General features: G+C 41.3%; 1 protein-coding gene across 3 annotated transcripts in view; it reads right to left on the reverse strand.

The window, feature by feature from the left end:
- TEK (TEK receptor tyrosine kinase) overlaps positions 1-24,740 on the reverse strand; it is a 113,170-nt gene that overhangs the window by 18,074 nt on the left and 70,356 nt on the right. For 2 of the 3 annotated variants that reach the window (XM_053571063.1, XM_053571078.1), the window contains 8 exons: positions 23,355-23,499; positions 18,429-18,590; positions 16,313-16,447; positions 12,451-12,738; positions 7,073-7,372; positions 5,136-5,290; positions 3,051-3,261; positions 335-445 (listed from right to left, as the gene is read on the reverse strand). In XM_053571063.1, coding sequence (XP_053427038.1) covers positions 335-445; positions 3,051-3,261; positions 5,136-5,290; positions 7,073-7,372; positions 12,451-12,738; positions 16,313-16,447; positions 18,429-18,590; positions 23,355-23,499 — 1,507 coding nt within the window. The remainder of the gene's footprint in view (positions 1-334; positions 446-3,050; positions 3,262-5,135; positions 5,291-7,072; positions 7,373-12,450; positions 12,739-16,312; positions 16,448-18,428; positions 18,591-23,354; positions 23,500-24,740) is intronic. The other variant, XM_053571069.1, reaches the window with a different exon arrangement.

A 24,740-nucleotide genomic window follows, 5' to 3' on the forward strand; every position in this document is an offset into this window, starting at 1 on the left:
CTTCTGCGGTGCAGGCTCCCCTCCTCTACCCTAGTCGCGGTGTGGCCAAGAAAACCCTCACATTAGCAAGGACAGGGCAAGTAGGCGCAGGAATTCTGACCCCGGGGAGCGATGACTGAACCACATCAGAGGCTAATGATCCAGCCTCAGCACCCACATCCAAAAAGATGGCAAACCTTAGCACAATCTGCAAATGGGCCAGAGATAGACATTCAGATTGAAGCTGCAACTTAAAAAGGTAACATTCTTAGGACCATTACCTTTTTAATTTCAATATGGAATAGGACTATTTTTTAAAAAATCACACAGGAAAGAGAGAGAAAGAGCATCTTACCTCGATGTTCACATGCTCCCAAGAGATTGATGATGTTTGGATGGTGTCCCAGTTTACAGAGAACCTCCAGTTCTCCTGCAAAGTCCCTGTGGTCATCTTTGGAGGCGTATTCTGGGGAGGAAGTCAAGGGTTATAATCCTTCTTTGGTACGCCTTTTCAGAATCAACTGTCCCCCCTTCCCTAAGACCTTGGAGTACACTCCAGTCACCAGGCATCATTTGGTCTGGAAAACTGTACAAACGAAGATGACTCCACAGCAGTTTCTCAACCTTCACATTGTGACCCCAGGCTAATGCTTTGTTACATGGAGCTGTGCCATGTGTGGTAGGGCACAGTCATTCAACCAAATGTCCCCTGCAGGGCCAAATCACCCCTGGATGAGAACCACTACATACAGGTTTTCTGGTTTCAGCTGTTAGATACCCAGGGAAATGACTTGGTAGAGGTGGAGCTCTCTTAACCGTTAGACTCTAGGTAAATCTACCATCCAGAGACAGCTGAGGAATAGAACCAGAGTTCCCACAAATCATCAGCCCTAGTACATGCACCTTACTTTACAGAATAATGTTTACTTTTTTAATAAATCAGTCTGCAAACCAGCCTCAATCTGGTTGACAGAGCTAAACAAATCAAATTCCAATGACATCTTATAGAAGGTGCAAGGTAGTCAGGAAACTGGGGGGCATTTGTTTCTGTGCCTCTCTCCTGTTGGCCAGAGGGAGAAGCACTGACAGATTGATGAGTTGTGAGTTGGGGACAGGGTACTATTACTGTTTTTTGAAAAATAACACTGTGGGGGGGAGGGTAGAAATGGAGTGCTGGTGGCCAAGTGCGTGCCTTGGAAAGTGCTTGGAAATATGGCTACATCTCATGGAGGTGAGGGCGGGAGGCTAATGGCATCCATGAGACTAATAGGAACTTCCAAGGCCAGTGCCCTGTTCATACTCCAGGAGCCTCAGAGTGGCTCTGGCCCTGAGGGTTAACATCTTGGGAATATTTTAAAAATAAATCTATTTTTTTCTAAGACAGAATATCCCTCTGTCACCCTGGGTAGAGTGCTATGGTATCGTAGCTCACAGCAACCTCAAACTCCTGAGTTCAAATGATCCTCTTGCCTCAGCATCCTGAGTAGCTGGGACTACAGGCACCTGCCATGATGCCCCGCTAGCTTTTTTTTGGTAAAGACGAGAGTCTCACTCTTGCTTAGGCTGGTCTTGAACTCCTGAGTTCAGGCAATCCACCCACCTTGGCCTCCCAGAATGCTAGGATTACAAGAGTAAGCCACAGCTGCTGGCCAAAAGTAAAGTTCTTTACAATGAGGTTGCCCCCTTCAGCCACTGAACTTCTTTAACAAGGCAACAGGGCATAAACTTTCTGCAGGTAAAGTGATAGATCCAAAGGAGGACAGTTACTGAAGAGCCTTGGTAAGCTGTTTTCTCACATGGCCCAAGAGAGAAAACCCAGCTCAGATCAGATCTCAATAAAAACTGATTTCCTAAGGTTCTACACCCTCTATCTTCGTTGTTCCCCCAAACTTCCTATAACTAAAGTAGCAAAACAGAAAAAAGAATTCTGGCTGTTTAACAAGTACTTTGTATTTTTTTTTTTTTTTTTTTTTAAGACTCAAAGTCCTATCTCTATTACAGATAAAACTGTGTTTCATTTTGTCTTCTTGGTCTTCTTAACCATGCAGAAAGCACAGATGATTTAATAAGATCCAGAGTTAATCCGGATCAATGTTGCAGTTCTAAAGAAAACTGCCATCAACCTCGGAGAGCTCTCAAGACAGAACTGCACGACAATCAGAGTTAATAGTTTTCTCTAATGTGCCACATTCCCAGCCAGTATTCCGTGAACCTGACATGTGTCTTTCCAACCAAGTTGTGCACAAACTGCTGTCTCACCAGAAGAGATGACAGCTGGCTATACTGCCAGTGAACGAGTCATTCTGCTTCCTTGAAAGTTGTTTATTACCCAATGTTAAGTGAGTGGTAGTAAGTACTCTTCAGATGAACACAGCTAGAAAAGGTTTAGTTCTTGTGACCTTGGACCAGGGGTCTTCAAACTTGAGTGTTCAGAGAAACCATTGAGAAAGGCTGTTAAGAACACTGATTTTCACACGCCATCCTAGAAATTCAGATGTAGTAGGACCAGGGGTGGCAGAAGCCCAGGAGGAGGCACTTCTGACAGTCTCTCTAGGAATTTTGATACAGGTCTATGAAGACTGTGGTTTTCTCAAGGTGGTTTCCAAACCCACAGGACCAGCATCCCTTGAGAACTAACTAGAAATGCAAATTCCCTGGCCTTGCCCCAGACTTACTGAATCACCAACTGTGGGTGGTAGGCAGGGGAACAATCTGTTTTTAAACAAGCTTTGCAGGTGATTTTGATGTATGCTGAATTTTGAGAAATGCTACATGAAAAGAAACAAGGATGCTTCCCAAAGTAAACAGTATATGACCAAGAATCTACAGTTTCATGTCCCAAGGAATCAAGACAGTGATATTTAAATGGGTCCTGTCTTTGTATTTATATTCCGACTATCACATGCTTGACCTCAAAGGAAGCATCGCCTTCAGTCGCACACAGCGGTTATGTCTGACACCAGGCCAATTTTTGGTTTAAGGAACATAAGACCACAGGGGAAAGATTGACAGGAAGTGAAGTGTTCTCCCCACCCTAGTGAAGTGCTGACTTCAGCTGGCCAACTGCTGACCTTTCATTCTCTTGATGGCAGCGTCCATCCGTAACCCATCCTTCTTGATTCGTGCCTTAAGAACTTGGCCAAAATTGCCCTCTCCAATCACATCTTGAAATTTGATGTCATTCCAGTCAAGCACTGGGTAAATTGTAGGATCTGGGTTGTTTTTGACCTTCCTGTTTAGGGCCAGAGTTCCTGAGTTGAACTGCACAGCTGGCTCTTCCCTCTGGAAAAATAACATTTTCATCATTTTGTGTCAGGATTTTTCATAATTCTAAGGGACATAATACCTTCTGGTTTGTATCCACATCTGATAAAAAAAGATATAGTGTACCTAATTCTAAATTGGAAATAAAAATAGGTTTCATCTCATAGGCCCACTCTGATGAACTGGATGTCATGAACTGCAGGGCACAAACCTGGGGCTCTGTGGGAAAGCTTATTGATTAGCTATGTCTGCAGAGGGTGAGGGAGGAGGAAATAATGGTATGTGTGCCACGTGTTGCCACCCTTGAGTTAATCGTACTAGAGTCTCTTCTCCTGTGGAATGAGCAGTTGTTCAGTTCTGGTTTGGAAAATAACTTAGAGATCCTGTCTAGGGGCAGTCACAGAACGTGTCTCAGTGAGAGATTTTTCCTGGCATCATCTTTGTCCTGATCTATTCTCGGCACACTATCTTTCACCCTAATGTTTAAACTCTCCTAAGCCCACTCCAGCCACAGGATGACTGATATTTAGCAAAACCCAACACAGTGCCTCTTTTCCTCCTGAATTCAAAAGACAGTTGGTGGAACCAGGACAGGCTCCAGCACTCCCAGCCATCTTGCTAGTCCTTCCTCTCCAGCAACAGCCTGAGTTGAGCCAGCTCTGGCATGGAGTTAGATAATGAAGCTCCTCTGGTCCTCCATGGAAGGGAACCTGAGGGACTCATGCACACGAGGGTATACCTCATCTGAAATGTGTTGTCCCACTGAGTGTTTAGAATAGAGTTGATAAAGTCTGCTCCAACTTAGTTTTATGGGGCCTGAAACCTCAAACAAGAGTAGTGATTTTCAGCTGGTAAGCCATCGCACACTGGTATGCTGTGAAAGGATCTTAGGTGTGCCTCTAAATTTTTAAAGATCATTAATTAAATTATTTTCAAAAGAAGTTCAGGGGGCAGCGACTGTGGTTCAAAGGAGTAAGTAGGGTGCTGGCCCCAGATGCCAGAGGTGGCAGGTTCAAGTCCAGTCCCAGTCAAAAAGTGCAAAAATAAAAGAAGAAGTTCAAAGAACAGTAAGTATATTCTTTTTTTTTTTTTGACTTTTTTTTATTAATATAATTTAATTGTGTCACAGAAGTTTAACGGTAGGTTCAAGTGTGCCATGAAATATAAAAGGTTGAAAAACACTGAATTAGAGACATGTTCAGGCTAGGATATACAAAAAAAATAAAATAAGGTGCCTATTGGTAAAGTGTGATTTTGTGGACATTTGCTACTGATCAAAATTCATAGATGAAAGAATGAGCCAAGTGCCATGAACCTGACTGCAGACTAAAGAGCAAAGGCCTGAGAGAGACACACATGTATACAGTCCCTTTGTGTGTGAACATATATTTGTACACGAGGGATAATAGGATTGAGGGAGATATTAGAAATAGGAAATGGGAACTGGAAATAGAAAAATGTGGGGGAAACTTGTCTAATGCAATATGTCATCACCTATCATGCCGAGATCTGGTTAGGCTTGTACCTTTCCTTACCAAAAACATTCGATTTGTCCCACTGCAAGATTATTCTCTCTGGTGATTTATTGCTAGGAAGACATCTCACTGGGGCGGGGGGCAGCAGGTAAGGGGAGGACAGTCCTGTTTCAGGCCTGATTTCCTGCATAATTTATTAGGAACACCCTTTTCACTCTCAAAGTTGTTCTGGTTTGGACAAGAAATGATACAGTCCTGCTTTGTATCTCCCATTTCATAAGGAAAACCAAACAGAAGATGAGACTTCCCTGAGGGAAATGTTTGCTTTACAAGCAAATTTCTTGGTCCACACTTAAATGAAGGTGCTGCCTATATGTGGACCTGCCCTGATTAGCTAATAGGAAGATGAGACACTACCACGTTCTGGAAGGCTTGGGCCATTCTTCTCTGGACATTTGCTCTCTTCCATTGCAACATGATCAGAAAGGCCAAAAGCACAGTCAGGCAGGTCATTCCAGCTGAGCCAAGGATGGCTATGAGGAGCATCTTCCTGCCTCCCAGGTCTGCTGGTGCTGTGCGGGAGAACAGAGGTGAGCAGCTGGGTTAGTTCAGGCAGGCAGACAGGCCAAGACGACAGGGGGGTGGGGGGTGGGGAGGAGGGGAGACGCAGCAGCCTGGGAATGCGATGGCAGCCCTAGTCCTGTGTGACTTTGGTCTGGCTACTCCTTTATTTTATGAAACTCAGTGGGGATGAGTCTAACTCACAGGGTTGTTATAAGATCTTTTTTTTAAAAAAAGTACAAAATGCTTTTAAAATAGCAATGTGCTAATCATTACTTGTCATTTGTTTATTTCTAAGTAGAGGCGTAAGCAGATGATCATTAGATTAGACAGAAGAACTGGCCACACGAGTGACTTTGGGAGAGTGACTAACCCTCCCTGCACCTCAATTTCCCCACCTAGAAATGCTTTAAACTTCTATGATCCAAGAGCTTAGGATCTAGAAGTTATTTTGCTTTTTTTTGTTTTGTTTTAAAGAGGTAATGAAGAAAACCTAAGAATAATGAATGGAGCAAGGAAAGAGAGAGGGGAGGAAGGAAAAAAAATTAAATTTAGGGTCCATGTCAAAATAAACTATTAAAAAGCTATGGCCTAGCCCCTCTACTTCTTGGCTTCATTAAACTAATATAAGATGAACCTCAATATATCTTTATTAACAGCAGCACACAGAGCCTGACCCCATCTTCTTCGTTTTCTTCTATGCTTACCTGTCTGTCCTTCTGTTTCTATGCATGTGCAAACACAGAGACATCTGGAATAGGGAGAGGGTTTTGTTTTGTCTTTTAAAAAATATTTTCTCATGGTACCTTATGTATAGCTTAGATTTAAGACCTATATATATTTTACCAAAATATAAGTGATTATAAAAATGAGGCATTTATTAATAGTGTGAGCTGAAAACTATTAATACAATTAATCTCTATACCAGGCAGACTCTTCATTCTCTAAACATTTCAAAAATGTTCCAAAGAATCAGCAGAAAAAACAAACAGCTTGTTTTATTTTATTTCTCCAAGAGAACCAAGAAATTTTTAGATCTACTCGTAAGGTTTTCTGTGAAAGTAGATGCTAGTCCAAATTACAGATTTGCAAAACTTGCCTGTCAATCTCCTGTGCCTCTATCTGCATCTCTGGGCACATTGCACAACACAGAAGGCTTGAAGGCACCATCTGCATGGATTCATGCTGAGGCCCCGGCCATGCCAGGGCCCTTGTTCTCTTCACTACACTCAACAGGTTTTATGGATCATAGATAGTGGCCATAGTATGTTTGGGGTACTCAAAGTAGATCTCTGTGTATCTTAAGGAGCTTACACTCTGGGGTGGTGGTTGATGGTGGGCATAGAGTCCTAATAACCTAGATCAGAAAAGTAGAAGAAAACTCAAAATAGCACAGTGTCATCCAAGCTGAAAGAGGAGGAGATATGACAAAGAACAGAGTGTGATTATCAGAGCCTCCTCCTGAAACACTCACGTAGGCCTGCCTCCCAGAAGCAGTTTCCACATTCTTCTTTCTCCTCGGAATCTAAATTCATATTCCTCAGAGCTTTCTTCTGAGATTTCTGGGTGGGGCGTGTTGTCAGGCTAATCTAGTCTAAGGCTTAATAATAGAAAATGGATCAACAGGGATCCTTCCTGGAAGCAATGTGATTTTAAGGACATGTCTTGAGGTCTATTAAGACAAACGAATTATGTCACATGACACACATATGGAGCAAATATCCTAAGACAGTGGGGCTTTTTGAATGGTCTTCAAAAATAATCTCATGTAAATACCTGTGCACTCTACCAACCTTGAGATTCTGAGAGGGTCATCAGTTCATGAGAAAAGGTTGGATTGCTTGACCCGATGTTGTTCTCTGCAAAAATGTCCACTTGGTAAGCTGTTTCAGGCTCTAGGCCCTTGAGCTGATACTGAGTGATGGTGGCATTCTTAATCTTGACATCAATGTGCTGGTCTTCATTCTTGCCCTGAACTTTGTAACGAATGATAATAGAGGAAATAGAATAGCCATCCACTATTGTCCAAGAAATCACAGCTGAGGAGTGTGTGATGTTGGAAATCTTGATGTTTTCTGGTTGAGGAGGGAGAACTAGAAATTAAAAAAAAAAATCCCTTAAGATATGCTACCATCTCTCAGATCATTATGCTTTGAAAGGTGGTTAATGTCAGCTCATAAAACATAAAGGGCAGATAAGTGTTTTCTCAGATAGTGATTCCAGTCAATTGGTGGTGGCTACTGGACTCCAAGTTCTTGCAGACATGAAAGGATACGTGTATCACAGACAGGGAAACGACAACAGGCATATCACCTATTTGTCATCCTTACACTAAATGAAGGCCTCAGAAATTCTGTTATTCCACAAATGAATGTATACATGTGTGTATAGGTATACATATGCACACTGTTCTAGATGCTTGGAAGAATGGTAGTTTATGAGAACTGACATTTATATAGTGCTTGCGATGTGCCAGACATTGTTCTTGGCCTTCCATATGTTAACTCATCTCCTCTTCTTGCCAATCTTTCTGTAAATACTAAGGCCCAGAGAGATTAAGTGATTTAGCAAGGTCACTACCCTGAAGCAGAAGAAACAGGATTCACCCCCTGGCAATTTGGCTCCATAGTCTGTAATCTGCAGTCTCAGTGGCACATGGCCTGTCCTTTCCCTAAATGCATTTATGGAGTGGTAGTTAAGCCTGTGTGTGTAAGAAAATATGTTAAGCACTTAGTAGGCAAAGTGCTGTAGGGAGTTGGGAAAAAGTGAGATCATATTCTATTCATAGGTATGGGCAGGATGAGAAAGAGTATTTGAGTTTTTCCAGGTGTGAAGACGACACTCACACAATCATCTCTGCATTTTCACTACACTCTTTTTCTAAAGGGCATAGGCTAAAAGGGAAGTTTGTGAACCAGTAAAACCTAAAGCTATTTAACCTCAGAAAAGAATGAGTCCAAGGTCTTGCCTTTAATATTAACTTTACCCTCCTTGGTAAGGCTGTTTACAATGTGCTTCCCTAGGCAGACTCAGTCTTGACTTTCATAACCACAGTCAGGTGAGCAGTGTTGAGGTTTTTATTATTTAAATTTTAGAGATGAGAAAACTGAGACTTCCAAAATTGAAGGGACTTCGACCGGTGTTCTCATTTCTGAAAGGAGTCACACTAGGGATAGCTCAAGGAACCTCTGATTCAGACTCAGTTGGGCCCAGCAATCTACCATTTAGCAGCTTCCCCAGGTGACTTTCATGGAGATTCTAAAGCTCTTTAGGAAATGCTAATTAGACCTTAAACAATTTAAAAGTGGGATTATCCGTACTAAAGGAACTTCTCCAAGAACTGAAGATGTTTGGAAACAGGTGGTTGCCAATCTACAGAGACAAGTGGAAAAACATTTGTTGCCTGGTTTGGAAAAAAAAAAATAGAACTGGAATGAGGGTTAGAATCCTAAACCCCACGACTCACCAACTGCATAACATCAAGCAAGCAGGTTCATCACCTGTTAAATGTGATGATCGTTCTTGCCCTACTTTCCTCATACAGTCATTTTAAAGGTCAAATGTTCTACATATAAACAAGAAAACATTATACACTTTTTACATACATTTGGGGGCCACACGCCAACTTGAACTGACTCCATTTCCTACACTTGGACCAGTGGAATTGCTAGGCTGGAAAGTTTGTAACTAAAAGCATTAATTTTACTCTGAACAATAGATACGCAAGATCAGCCAATGGCAACACAGCATAACAACAATATTCTCAGTTAAAACTGAAATGCTCTCATTCACGTCTCCTTCCCCTAATTTCTTGACTTTGTAGAAAGCAATTCCTATCCTGCCAGTCTCACAGCCCTACCCCCCAATCCCCTCCAGCAGCACAAACCCTCCCTCAAACTCCAGACATCACCCAAGCAAGTCCACTCTCAGGAACTCCCTAGTTTTTGCTTAAGCCTTTAAACTAGGGGTGTCCAACCTGTGGCCCATGGGCTGCATGCTGATTTTGTGAGGACTTTTTTTGCTTATCTGTGGTGTCAGATATGAAAAGTATATATGGATCTTTGTTGTTGTTGTTGTTTTTGCTCCTCCGCTCTCAATAGAGTTTTTGTATTTAACGTGTGACCCAAGACAACTCCTCTTCTTCTAATGTATAGCAGAGTAAAAACGGTCGTCTACAGTATAAACAAAAATGATGGTGTGATTTTGACAGTTATTATTCTAATGAAGATAAAATATAGAATAGTGAGTGAACACCTAAGATAATTTTGAAAAGAAAAGTAGTGATTCACACTTCGATCATCAAGCCCTTTCACAAGTCTATAGTTAATATTAAAAGGCTGGAACTGGCATAGGAACGAACACAGATTGAAGGAAGAGAACAGAGAAATAGACGCCAAGTGAATCTGAGAACTTGGCATATGACACACAGAGCCTCACAACTCTCCAGGGGGCAGTGTTCAGTGCACGGCCTGTAGATGACTGACTTGCCCTGTGCAAATAAATAAGATTAAAATGAAAATATTCAAAAGTACCCCCAAATAACATTTCTGTACATCAAAGACCTAAATATGCAAAATACTAAAACTACTATAAAAAGATGTAGAAAATATATTTATGACCTTGGGCTAATCGGTAATTCCAAAACACAAAAAATACAAATCATAAAGGCAAATCTCAACAGATATGATTGTATCAAAATGTGAAGTGTCCATGGGGCAAAAGCCGTCACAAACAAGGTTATAATAAAAGGACTAGGAGAATATATTTGAAATACATGGTATATAATAAGAATAGTACCCAGATAAAACAAACATTTTTTATAAATCAGTAAGAAAGACAGCCTATAACAAATGGGCAAAGTATATCAAAAAAGAGGAAAATCAAAAGATCAATTAACATAGGACAAGATTCTCAACCTTGCTTGTTACCAAGGAAATAAAAATTTAAATTAACTTAAGTACCACTTTTTGCTTTTAAAGTGGGCAAATATAAAAACTGTAGGCTGGGTCTGGTGTATCACACCTGTAATCCTAGCCCTTTCGGGAGGCTGAGGTGAGAGGATTGTTTGAGCTTAGGAGTTTGAGACCAGTCTGAGCAAGAGCAAGACCCCATCTCTATTAAAAATAGAAAAAAAAAATAGGAAGGCACTGTGGGGTGTGTCTGTAGTCCAAGCTACTTGGGAGGCTGAGGAAGGAGGATCACTTGAGCCAGGAGTTTGAGATTGCTCTGAACTGGGTTGATACCATAGAACTCAAGCCTAGGGCAAGAGAATGAGATTCTGTCTCAAAAACAAAAAAAGTCTGACACTGTCAAGTGAGATATACCTATTTTTTCCCAAAAGTGACACACACACACACACACACACACACACACACACAAAACAATGGAGATAAGGAAGATAGGACTGTCATACATTCCTGGATATAGTGCACATAGAATGGATACTTCACAGGGAAATAGCCTATGAGTTCCACTTCTGGACGTGTTCCTAGAAGAGCTTTCACACCCGCACACACGGAGTGATGCATAAGAATGGCCATTGCATTTTTGTGATAGTAAAAAAATTAACCTACATGTCCATCTAAAAAGGAATGGATAAATGCCATGATATTTATAAGATAGAATAGAAAACTATACAGAAGTTTAAAAGGTATACATCATATACAAATAAATTGAAATGGATACATGTAGATAAAAACCATAATGTTCATGCAAAAAAGATGAAGAATGACATGTATGCATATGTATACTTATGGATACGTACATTAAAATTATACAACATTATTTGCAAAGGGACATAACAAACTCGTAATTTTGGTCATCTTTGGAAAGAGGGGAACAGAACAGAGATAACAATCAAATAGGATTTTGGTCATCTGTGTTATTAGCTGCATTAAGTGAACAAAAAAATGCTGAGAGCAAATACAGCAAAATGTTAACAGTTGTTAATTGTGGGTAATAAGAATGTCATCATTTGCTGTGTTACTCTTTGCACTGGTTTGTAATTTGTATATTTCACAGAATTAAAAAATATATATCATGAAGAATCTCTAAACACTGACAAAAAGGTTCAGACTTTCACAAATCACTGATACAATGAAGAAATGCTGAGCAGCTTTTGCAGCTGTTCCTGAGAACCAGCTGCTGAAGACAGCCTCAGATCTGGGCGCCTGGCAAGAGACCACATGATCCTGGCTTACATGGTAATTGGTGAGGCCAAGAAGTATCTCATCTTTCCCAGGGCTCCAAAATATACACAGTTCTAATTTCAGTGAATCAAAATAGAACTCTCTGCTTAATGATGAAAAACTTTCAAGATTACAAAGAAATTCAAGAAATTACAACTAATTTTAAAAATGACCAATCAGGCTGGACCAGGTGGCTCATGCCTATAATCCTAGCACTCTGGGAGGTTGAAGAGGGTGGATTGCCTGAGCTCATGAGTTCAAGACCAGGTCGAGCGAAGGTGAGAACCCCCCAACCCCAGCACCCTTGTCTCCACTAAAAACAGAAAAACTAGCTGAGGTGGTGGTGCACACCTGTAGTCCCAGCTCCTTGGGAGGCTGAGGCAAGAGAATTGCTTAAGCCCAAGAGTTTGAGGTTGCTGTGAGCTAGGACTCCATGGCACTCTACCCAGAGCAATAGAGTAAGACTCTGTCTCAAAACAAAATGAAACAAAACAAAAACAACCAATAGGAAATAAAGAAAAGTCTGAAATGCAGAATATTTTGAAAGAAAAGTGATTTTATTACTCTCAGATATATATTTTGACTCTAAAAAATCATCTAGTGTAAAGGGTTTTCAAGCTAAGTTATTTGGCTTTTAAGATTAGGAAAGACGCATCTGTAATTAATCTCTGGGCATATATAGGTCTATGATAATGCTTAAAAACTGTCCTATAACTGATAAATCAAGTCCTAGAAAACTTCATTCATGTTACTAATTTACTTAGTAAACAACTCCATACCAAGGAAAGGTACATTTTAATACAGTCTTGCCTGAATTATTGCAAATCCAGATATATGTGGCTTTCCTATGTATCACAGGTTATTAAAATGGTTAAGTGGAGGGATCACTATTTAGCCTCTACTCACAACTAACTTCCTTTTTAGTACAAACAGCATTAGCCACTTGTTGTTCGGGCGAGGCTGGGGCAGCCTCAGTTACTTACTGTCGCTGAGAGTCCAAGCCGTGAGGTCTTCACTCCACTCCCCCTGGGCCTTGGTGTTGACTCTGGCCCGGACTATGTACTGCTCCCTGGGGTGTAAGTTGTTAAGCAGCACAGAAGTCAAATTGCCTGGCACTTTAATATTCTGATGATCACTTTTTACTTGCACAGACCTCCTCTCCACTTCCACATAAAAGTCATCTTCCGAGCTTGGAAATATTGGTTGCCAGGTCAAATTTAGAGTGGTCTGACTTTTGGGTAGGAGGTTGAGACCTCTTGGAGGAGGGAGTCCTAGGAGAAACCAGAGAGAGCGTTATTGCTCTGTAGGGTGGAGGTGGAGGCAATGATATCCTCAAAGAGCTAAAGAATAACCTTGGCTCCATATACCCTGTCATAAGCTATCAAAGAAACACTAACTAGCAGCTAAATGATACTTTTTTTCTCTACCAAAATAGCAAGCTTTAAAATATTTCTAACACGTAATTTGAGTAACTTTAATACAGGAGTACAACCCCATTGGGAAATGACTTGGGAATATTTTCTAAAGCCTGAGAAATGACCATACACTTTGGCCCTAATATCTGACCAGTGGGGTTTTATCCTAAAGAAAAGCTCCAAAGGAAGAGAAGATGTGTGTGAAGATGTTCACTACCACACTGTTTATAATACCAAACAACTGGAAGAAACCTAAGCACTCAAATTAGGAAGATGCTTTAATAAAATCTAACAAAGCCATACAATGGCTTAAAATAGATAATTAGGGAAAGTATGGAAGCCCAATATAAACATTTATAGAAAGAGCTCTGATGGCAACTTGGTAAAAGTCATGTCTACAACGGTGAAGGGTAGGAAGGAAACTGGTAATAACGAAAACAGTGGATCTGCTGAGGTTGTGGAATTGTGGGTGTGAGAATTTAGTGTCTCTGTAACCATTCTGAACAACGTATTTTAAAGCAATTTCAGGGTTACTTTCCCTTAGCAAGAATTGCAGACGTCATACAGCTGTGGTGGCAGGGCAGGCACAGCACTGCTCTGATCACATTGAGGGGGCCATAATTACCCACAAGGGCTAGTGCGACAGTCACAATATCGATTTTAAAGCCAGAGAAACAGGAACATGCCACTTTAGTTTCATACCTTAGGCAGATCCATATCCTCTCCAAGTTCATCTGTAAAAATGAATTAAAATACCCATCTTTCACAATCAGGAGGAATAAATGAGAACTTGGATGTGACAATGCTTGAAAGGTGGAAGGGGCTCTATTAACATGAGTTTCTTCCCTCCCTGCCTTCCTTATTTCAAGATGTCTTATGTCATGGACAATGGAGATATGTGTGAGTTTTCAGTTAGTAACAGTAAAGTGATTTTTTTATTCCAGATATAAAGCCCCTCCAAAACATAGGATAGGGACCCTCTAATTTATGCATTCCCAGTGTGGACAGTATCACCCCTAGGGGGTGGATAGTTCTGGAGGTCTGAGAAAATTTTAGATTATTGCAATGCTTTATAAAGGACTATCATATACAAACCAATATAGAGTTTATCTGTGGTATTAAAATTTCCTGAAGGAAAAGGGAGTCTCTACTAGAACAAAAATACCTAAAAAAAGCTTCTTAGGGGCAGGAAGTAAATTTTTTGAAAAGGTTGAGAAACACTGTTTTGACCCTGGTTAGCCATGAGAGGAAGGGTCTGTTTCCATCTTCTGGGAAGTCAGTCTCACCTGTCAGGCCGGATGGCTCTCAGTCGGGTAAGAAGCAGCCATTAGGCATGAATTTGGTTGGCCCTGTGCTAAAGGTCTTATTGACCCTTTCCTTATAACCTTTACAAATTGGGAGTTGTGATGTCAACGCCTCCTGTAAATTCTTAAGTCTAAGTTCCAAAGTAGGCTGCCCAGTGTGGTTATGCAGGTTTACAATGAGAAAGCCAAAGGAAGAGTTGGTGTTTCAGAGGACACATGTAGACCCCTACTGCATGCAGCTCCTGCTACAGGAACAACCCAATAAATGGTCTTTTCCCTTTCTCCTTCCCTTCACCTCTCCCTGTGTGAGGGAGTGTGGTCAGAATGTGTGCTCTGCTCTCTCCTCCCCCTGGCCTTCACCACCTCAATTAACACACACGTGCTGTGCAACTGCCAAATGAATTAAAAAACAAACATCAGCAAAATTCAAATGATGGGAAAAGGAGAACCTTCAAGAATTCTCTTCCCATCTATCCCTGAGAACTACTTTAAAATATGCCAAGAGACCTATGAATACATCCCGGCTGGAACACATTCTGAGGGCTAAAGACAGCACAGTGTGGATCTATGAGGTGTTTTATGTTCTGTCCCATAAATACTTTCCATCTGAGTCAGATTATGACCTTCCCCTTTGATTCAGCAATGCTGACCTGAGAGAGAATTAACCACTATTTGCCTTTTAGCAACAACCTGATGCCCTATCAGGGGTCCCTTTGATCATAGTTGAGGAGGTCCTTTTAGCCTCCAATTTATATATAGTCTCTGAATTTTTTTTTTTTTTTGTATTCACAACTGGATGGGTCCCCAGGAAGCAATTTCTTACTTCTGCAATGCTTCTCAGAGTAGCCTTGGGTTCCATCCAGTTCTTTAAGGAGCTGCTGGTCAGATGAAGACTAACTGGGTGTTGGGAGGCATCTCTGTTAGGGTGCATAATCCCTACAGAGGAAGATTGGGGTGTTCTCCCTAGTTTTCTCACTAAATAATTTCATATCCCTCTGACTTTACTAATGGGGCTAAAAAAATGGGAAAATGTATGAATTGGATTAAGGAAAACGGTGACTTTGGGATCTAGATTCATAATCATAATACTACTAGGATATGGAGCCGTAAGATGCATCACCCATGGGCAGGTTATTAACCACACTCAGACTCTACTAAATGGGGAAGATGGTAATTCTTACTCTCCATGGTAATGTGAACTTAAAACTATAGACTCAGAGATGGTAACACGGTGAACAAGTCAAAGAACAGAAAACATCACAAAGGATCAGTCCAGTGTTTCAGGGAAGGGCACCCGGGTAGCAGGAGGCAGGAGTCCTGGTGACCATCGAAGAGACCTCACCCAACATACACCACCTGACACTAATAAATCAAGAACTATTTCTACACACATTTGCTTAAACACGTGGACCCAGGGCCAGCAACATGAGGCATCACTTGGGGAGATACCAGAAAGGCAAACTACTGAACCCCATCCCAACCCTGTTGAATCCTGACAATCTGTTTGAGAACTAGTGATTTAAAGTCCTGGAGGTGACTCTTGTCGGAAATGACTGCAGCTATCTATAGGAAGAAGGACTAGGAGGTGGAGGGGCGTAGTGAGGGATGCTGGTCTTTAAGTAAAAGCCTTTCCTGCTATTTGATGTTTTTGCTGTGTGCATGAATTATTTTGAAAAATCAGAAGTTATTTTTAAAAATAAATAAACTGGGATTCTGAAATGTGTCCGTGACAAGAGCCTGGCCTGGGCCCTTCAGATGGAAACAGGAAGCTGGTGGTAAAATGCAGGCGCCTGGGCTCAGCCCAGTTGCTGCTAAGTAAATCCCGGCTCCTAAGGGATGTCCCTGTCTTCCTGGAGGCTCATCTGCTTCCTTCTCTGTCCCCACAGATGGATGCAGACCCCCTCCCCCAGGGAGACAGCCCAGGAGTCCAGCCCAAATAAAGGAACACTTTGGCTCCAAGTTGCTGGCCTTCCTGTCACTTTCCCACCCATTCAAAAGCAAACGCTTGCCGCCTCCATCCCCACCCACCCACTCACCCACCACCACCCTTCCTGGTCTTCCTTCCTCCTTCCCCTTCCTCCCCTCCCACCCCACTCCTGAATAAGTGCCCGCTGGCTTCCACTGACCGATAGAAGCTGTTGTGAAGCGTCTCACAGGGCCAGGATGTCCTTCCCCACCCTCTCCACGCCGGACCAGCTGCACACACAGCTCGTATTCTGTCCGAGGTTCCAAAGAATTGAGAGTAACAATCTCATTTGTCACTGAGAAGAGGAAAGCCCCGGAAGTTTAAGTTGACATCCTCTGACATTCTTTAAACTGGAGTTATTGTTATGGTAACGGCAACCAATGTTAGGTTTTTAAAAACTTGTCTTAGTGAAACTGAGAGGCAATTCCATCTGCAAGGCCTCGTCATTCCTAACACAAGAAAAATTTGGCTTTTGAAAGGATGTTTCCAGGTTACAATGTACACGGTTATACGTGTTTCTCTGTGCCACTTACACATTACTACTCGGGTGTTTTTCTCTTTTCATTTGTGTAATAAAACCTCACAAATCGGGCGGTGCCTGTGGCTCAACGGGTAGGGCGCCGGTCCCATATGCCGGAGGTGGCGGGTTCAAGCCCAGCCCCGGCCAAAAAAAAAAAAAAAAAAGAAAAAAAACCTCACAAATCTCTTACTATCTGGAATACCAGAGTTAGGGGGAAACTCAATTAGAATAAAATAATTTCTACTGTTTTCAAGTGCATACACTGATTATAATCAAGCTATCAAGAGAAAAAGACTCTTTGAGGGTTTGCCTAAAGTGACCCAGATATATAATGGTTGTCCCATTAGAATGAAGGACTCTGAAGTCCTAGAAAACAGTTCCCAGAAATAAATGCTGAGTGCCTCTTTCTCCTTAGCTATGTGCTTTACCCAGCTTCTATTTCTCCATGTATACTGCTAAGATAAATTTTTGCCCTACCATATGATAAATTCCCAGTTGGTTGAAAAAAAACATGGGCTGTGTTTAACAATTCTTAGAAGATTCTTAGAATGGGTACAGGCAATTGCACTAATGTACACAGCTATGATTTAACAATAAAAATTAAAAAAAAATTCTTAGAAGATCACTTTGTGAATGCTCACTTATAGAATTAGCAATGGACTACTACCACCACACAACAACTACCACCACAATAACAAAAGACCTCACCAAGCAATCCAGCACATCAGCCTTCCATGTCTGACATCTTAAACTTTGTCTGAGTCTATAATACAATGTGAAGAGTGAGGTAATAATTCCATGACCTTGTTAGTGATACTCAGGTCAGCTACTGTTATTAAACCTCCTTATCTTTTTTCTTTGCAAGTTTCTCAGATGATCTACACACAGTATAGATCATCTACAGTGGATCGAGGGCCCTTTTCAGGAAATCAGGGACAAAGCTCTTGGTGGAGGAATACATTTTACCTACAAGCAAGACAGTGGCAGTTCTCTCCGCAGGAATGCCCAGTCAAGGCAGCAGGGTCAACGGGTAACACTCAGTTTGCCTTCTTTTTTTAAATTGTGGTTTTATATCATTAGGCAACAAATGGAATCCTAATTTTTGTTTCAAAAGGAACTGCTTTCACCAGCTTTTGACCTTTGGTCACAAGGTCTTGAATTATTATTTTTTTTCTTTTAGGAAGTTGGGGTAGGGGTACATAGTTCTCTTAACCCATGTCCCCTACCCCCAGCTTCCCAGTCTGGTCTGCCACAGCCCAAACTGTTCAGGCACAAATTCTTCCAAAAGACTGTGTTAGGAGCCTGCGAGACAGGGCAAGACACAAAGTGAGAAAAAGATAAGTAAACGACTCGACATGGCAGTGACTACCACTTCTTAGACAGATTAAACCCCTCTCCTTTCCAGCAGCCCCTGGACTTGCCTGTTACCTTAGTCATGGTGTAAACCAGGCTTGCATAACCAAACAAGACACAGTAACTAAAGATGGGACTGGAGATCCTGAGAAGCCTGGAGAGGAAATATGTACAGTAACTCATAATGCAGGCTGGTTCTGTGTCCCATAGTACACGACTTCCAGAAAGTTAGACCCAGTCCCAGAGGTTCCCTTTATGCTCACTCCTGAAGACTCCAAAATGAAATCCTCCACACCTCGAGGGACAGGGTTGCCCTAGGGAGAAGGGGATTTCTGGATTTGGGGAAAGTTTTGTTATTCCTGGTGTCTCATCCCCAGCGGGGGCCATCCTGTGCAAACCTTACCTTGAATATGTCGCCAAGCCTCATAATGTTTAACGGGTTTGTATAGAAGCTTCTTTGATTTGATTGGTCCATCCCCAAAGTAAGGCTCAGAGCTGATGTTGATGACAGCAAAGTTGTGTCCAGTGTTGATCACATTTGGGGCATTCAAGGGCTTTGGAAGAACTAAATAAAATTCCAGCAATCAGATTAGTCTTTGGGTTTGGGGGTTTGGTAGTTGTTCTTAGATAGAACAGAGGACAAGTTTGACATTTCCAACAAAGTCCTCTCAGAGTCCTCTACTCAAATCCAAAGATGTCACCTGCTTTCCGAGCCTGCTGTCAGGGTCTTGCTCCTGCAACCCATTATCCATAGGTGATGTGCTTTCTTAAAATATGAGCGCTCCCCTGACCAGGACCCTTCAGTGGATCTTCATTACACGCAGGATGAAACCCAAAATTCATGTTGTGACCTTCACGCCTTGTAAGATTGGGCCCCTGCCTACCCTTCAGCCTCCTCTTCCCCTCCCCTGGAATCTACCAATCCCAATGACCCATCAGGTCATCCAACTATCAAAGCACCAAGCTTCTTTCTTTCTGGATGTTGTTCTCCTACAAGGAGCATTCTACTTCCTGTTATCCTCCCAGTTACCTCTTAGCCCTAGTGTGACTTCTTCACAGGCATTTATCCCAGAAGCTCAATTGGGAATGAAATATATGCTTTCAGAGAACCTCCACTTTTCCTTTATTGTCATTTTCAGAGTTTATTTTTCTTTGTAAATGTAAGTGATTATTTAATATTTGTCTTCTCACTAGACTATATATTTATATTCACATTCATTTCTCAGTTTAAAACAACACAATTTTTTTTTTTTTTAGAGACAGTCTCATTATGTCACCCTCGGTAGAGTGCCATGGTGTCACAGCTCACAGCAACCTCCAACTCTTGGGTTTAGGCAATTCTCTTGCCTCAGCTCCCAAATAGTTGGGACTACAGGCGCCTGCCACAATGCCTGGCTATTTAAAACAACACAAATTTATGATTTCATAGTTCTAGAAGTCAGAAGTTAAACATGAGTTTCACTATACTAAAATTAAGGCATTAGCAACATTGTGTTCCTTTCCCAAGGCTTAATGGAGAATCTGTTTCCTTGCTCTTTCTGGCTTCCAGAGACTACCTGCAACCCTCAGCTCCTCCCACTACCTTCTAAACAAACAGCATCAGCTCTCTCTGACCCTTCTTTCACCATGACATCCCTTTGTGGCTGTTATCAGGGATGGTTATCTGCTTTTGATGACTCATGTGATTACAGTGTACCCCCTCAGATAATGTAGGATAATCTCGGATGGTGCCTGTGCCTCAGTGGGTAAGGCACTGGCCCCATATACTGAGGGTGGCAGGTTCAAACCCAGCCCCGGCCAAACTGCAACAAAAAAATAGCTGGGCATTGTGGTGGGCGCCTGTAGTTTCAGCTACCTGGGAAGCTGAGGCAAGAGAATTGCCTAAGCCCAAGAGCTGCAGGTTGCTGTGAGCTGTGATGCCACAGCACTCTACTGATGGCAACAAAGTGAGACTCTGTCTCTAAAATAAAAATAAACAATAAAAAAAAAAGTAGAATAATCTCCCTCTCTCGAATACCATATGTTCTCAATGGTGGTGACAGTACCCCCAAGGAGGTGAAAACTGGTTCTTGGAGGATAAAAAAATTTTAGCCATTAAAATGGTTTGCAGCCCCCCCAAAGAGCCACAATTCATAAACAGATATACAGTCCATCTATGATATTAAAATGTATGGTGATGGGAGAGAGCTCTGGAATAAGATTTCTGAAAGAGCTCCTCAGTGGGATGATAATATTAAAATGTTCATAAAATACTGCACTGCAAAGTCTGTTCACCTGCACCTGCCAGATACAGAATGTTTGTCAACTGAATTTCAAGTGAGCTCCAGAGCTCCATCAGCCCACCCTACCTAGAAGTGCATACCTGATTTTGTCTTTCTTCCCTCAAGAGTGTGTGTGATAGAACACAGAGCCTTTTAGATTTCAGGGGACATTACACTATTGGGTAATTTTACTTTTCCTCCCTGTCTCAATGCTTTGGCTCACCTTCCTTAGAAATGACCTTCAAGTCTTTGCTCAAGTATCAACCTCTCATGAAGGCTTGACCACCCTCCAGCCCTGCCCTGGCATTGTCACCCTCATGTCAGCTTTAGTTTTCTCCAGGGCTCTCAGCATTTTAGCAAACCATACATTTTACTTACTTATTTGCTCACTTCTTGTCTCCCTGTGGGAATGTAAGCTCCATGATAAGTTTTTTCCCTCCTTTTACCATTCACTGCTCTATTCCCAGTACCTAGAATAGGAGCTGAAACATAATAGGCCTTAAATAAATTCTATTGACTGACTGAAGATTTAGGAAATTGTCCAAAGACAGGATAATGAATCCAGTAAGAAGCCTAATCAAGTAATATCCCCTGACTGGAGGCCAACCGTGCCAGTGTTTAGCTAGGTAAGACTGGGTACCCATTTTACTTAGGTCAGAAAAAAGGCACAGTTGTGAGAAATTCATTCCTTACATCATACTTGCCTTGTATGGATCAAACAAGACCATGTCTTTGTTTAAATCAGCTGATGCACATTTTCTTATAGCCACTAATGCTAGTGTGTGATACTTTTATCACTCCTAAAGCTTTCTCTTAGTAACCCATCATTTTATATTATTTTTTGCCTTTTAATAATTGTTATTGAGATTTAACATACATAAAGTGCAAACATCTTAAGTGTATTTAGCTCAAGGGACTTTGGCTGTGTATATACCCATGTAACCAACACCCAGATTGTCACAGAGAACATTTCCAGCCCCCCTTCCACCCCCCCTCCCCACCTTTGTGCCTATTCCTTGGCAAAGTCAATATCCTTTACCCAGAGGTAACTACTGACTTTATATAAATGGAATTATAAAGTATATACTTTCTTTTATTCCGTATCATCTCTGCAAGATTCAACCAGATCATTGCAGGAATTCTTTAATAATGCTGTTTAATATTTCTCTGCCTGACTTTATGGGTTAAGTTGTATTCCTTCCTAAGTTCATATGTTGAAGTCTTTACCCCCAGAAGTTCAGGACATAACTGTATTTGGAGATAGGGCCTTTAAAGAGGTAATTAAATTAGAATAAGTTCATTAAGGTGGATTATAATCCAATATGACTGGTGTCCTTATAAAAATATTAAATCAGGACACCCAGGTAAAAAAAGGAAGTGCCTGTGAAGACTTCAGAGAGAAGACAGCCATCTACAGCCAAGTAGAGACTCTGGGACTGAGCATGGTGGCCCACACCTGCAATCCGAGCACTTTGAGAGGCAGAGAAAGGAGGATGGCTTGAGGCCAGAAGTTTGAGACCAGCATAGGTAACATTGGGAGACTCTACAAGAAAATTTAAAAATTAGTCAGGCATAGTGGTGCACGCCTGTAGTCTCAGCTGCTCAGGAGAGAGAAAAGGAAGGAAGGAAGGGAGGAAAGGAGGAACAATCCAACTCTGTTGACACTTTGACCTTGGACTTTTAGCCTCTGCAACCATGAAAAAGTAAATTTCTATTATTTAAGCTGCTCATCCTGTGGTACTTTATTATAGCAGCCCCAGCAAACTAACACATATAAATTATACCCCAATTTACTTATCCCTTCTAATGTTGGTAGACATTTGGCTTAATTTCAGTTTGGGGTAATTATGAATAAAATCTCTCTGAACATTCTCAAAGACATCTTTTTTGAACATGTGTACTCACTCTATTGAACATATACCCCAAAGTAGTATTGTTCAACATTGTAGGGCAGTATTCGTAACTTTTTTTTCTTTAAGACACATTACCAGTTTTCCAAAGTGATTGTACCAATCTGTACACTGGTAGTAAAGCCTACTATCTATTTTTTTTAATACCACAATAAAAGACACAATCCCTACTGGCTATTTCTATTGTATGGTTATCAGCCAATGTGTGACTAAAGAGGCATCAGTGACTTAGGACTGGAGATGCTTCTGTGCACTGATATTATATGCTGTAATCTTTCATTACAAAACAAAAATCAGAATCAGTGAGTCTTCTGTGTTTTAGCAACATGATTTGTTTTTAACTTATTTTTCATAGGTAGCAAACATTGCAAGAAGCTTAAATATGATTTGTCTTATCTGCATATCATTTCCTTTATTCTAGAAACATACAAGAATTAAGAAAATCTTTTGATCATATAAATATTCTACTGAAAAAAACAGATTTGAGCTTCTTCCTATCATCAATGTTAACTTGGATTAACCTCCATTTTATTCCTTCCTCTCACACTACAAATGTACACATCACTCAGATTAATTTGAATTTTGAAATATTAACTCATAACAGGAAGAATAACCAAACCTCTGAATATGTCAACAATCAGCCAAGTTAATTGTATAGCATAGTCTGAGCTTCATAATAAAGAATTAATCCTCAAAATAGAGATTCCTCAAATTATTCTCCACAATAATGAATAAGAAGTAACAACAATGATGATGTTTAACTCTATATGAAATATAATAACTACCAGATGTGTTATGCCAGGTATAATTTCAAACAGCCTATGTATTTAACATATCTTCACAATAGCCTTAAGAAGTCCCTAAAATAAGCTCCATTTACAAATAAAGACAGACTGAGACTTATTTGCTCTAGGCCATGTACAAGATTTCAAGCTGCTAGGGACAAAAATCAGACTCAGGGCTGAATGACTCTGAAGATCATTCTCTTAATCTCTTCGCTCTATTTTCATCCACATAATTTTTTTTAAAGGCTTAGTATCCTATAAAATACTTTGGTGGTCAGAAAGCATTTCTGTCCAGATATAATAACTTTCCTTAGCCGGACATAGACATGGTGTACCAAGGATACAAGCTCTTCCTTTGGAAAATGAAGCGTACCTTTAACAGAAATGTTGAAAGGCTTTTCCACCATCCCAGCCACTGTGTTCACACTGCAGACCCAAACTCCTGAGTCAGGGGGGAAGATCCGTTCGATGGTGAACATGGCTACTGAGAAATGATCCGTATGGTTAAAGTCTTTTGGCTGGAAAGGTCAAATAACAAAAAATAAAAATAAAAACTTCTAGGGAGGCATAAGAAAAGGTCCAGAACACTGACCCCTGTCTCATTGTTTCAGAAGAAGTTTTCTAGGACAGATCAAGAGGCTAAATGCAGTGCTAATATAATCGCTGGCCTATTTCCAAAGCCATTGTAGTAGCCCTGAAGGTTTATATTGGATTGATGCCCTCTCAGATCCTGCTGTTGTATGTGTGTGTTTGGGAGTGTGGGGTAAACACTTACGAGCAAGGAGTCTAATTTCTTTTACACTGCTCCTGGTAAGCTTTGTTCCTTTCCAGTCTAGTACAGAGATGGCTGGGCAGGAAGACAAAGTGGCTTCCTAAGTGTGCTGATAAGTGTGGTGTGGTGGGAAAAAGCCAAAAGTCTGAAGACACATGCCACTTTTGACCACTTCCTTAGGTACTTAGCTTTCCTCAGCCACTTTCCCCTTCTGTAAAAAAGGGGACGGATAATGCTTAATAAGAAGTTATGTGTGGTATGGTCCATCCTAACCAGTTGGTTGCCTTTATTTCCATTAATTCATGAAAAAGCCAACAAGACTTTGGAAGCTGTCGGTTGGTGTCTTCTACCTGATGAGTTATTTGGTGGAATAAGGAACATTTGATATGTAAACACTGCTAATGGCACAGCAGATTTTTGAAAAAATTAAGATACATCTTTTAAAATCTTTAGATGCCAAAATACATCAACTTCTTGAGGATCACTTGTAACATGGAGAAATTCTGGATGACTCCTATCTCTGCTATGTTTAGGACAGTTAGGACAAAGAAGCAAAACATGTCAGAAAGGCAGCTGAGTATTTCCTGGCAGAAAAGAACTGCTGTGATAGCACCCTCACCAGTGGTGCGGGCCAAGTAAAGATGCCGGGAATCCTCCGGAAGGTGCTCGGACCTAAGGGATCCCAGGGATCATGGTTTCTGAATCGGAGATGTGAGGAGTAGATTCAAGACCCATGTATTTAGAGTCCAACAGATCATGCTGAACTCCCTCTTCCATATTTTCCTAGTTGCTGCTCCATAGAGCATGATAGAAGTAGACCAGTCATCAAAACTCCGTATCCTGGCAGCACCTCATAGCACCTAAATCTCCTGCTGATTCATGGGCTGTAGCACCCCTCTAGGGCCACAGGACCACCTTACTCTTACTGCTCTGAGGGGTTAGAGACCTGGGGCTATTGCGAGGGCACAGCCTTACACAGGCAGACAC

Source organism: Nycticebus coucang, chromosome 2, assembly GCF_027406575.1.
Source record: "Nycticebus coucang isolate mNycCou1 chromosome 2, mNycCou1.pri, whole genome shotgun sequence".
Taxonomy (NCBI): Eukaryota; Metazoa; Chordata; class Mammalia; order Primates; family Lorisidae; genus Nycticebus; species Nycticebus coucang.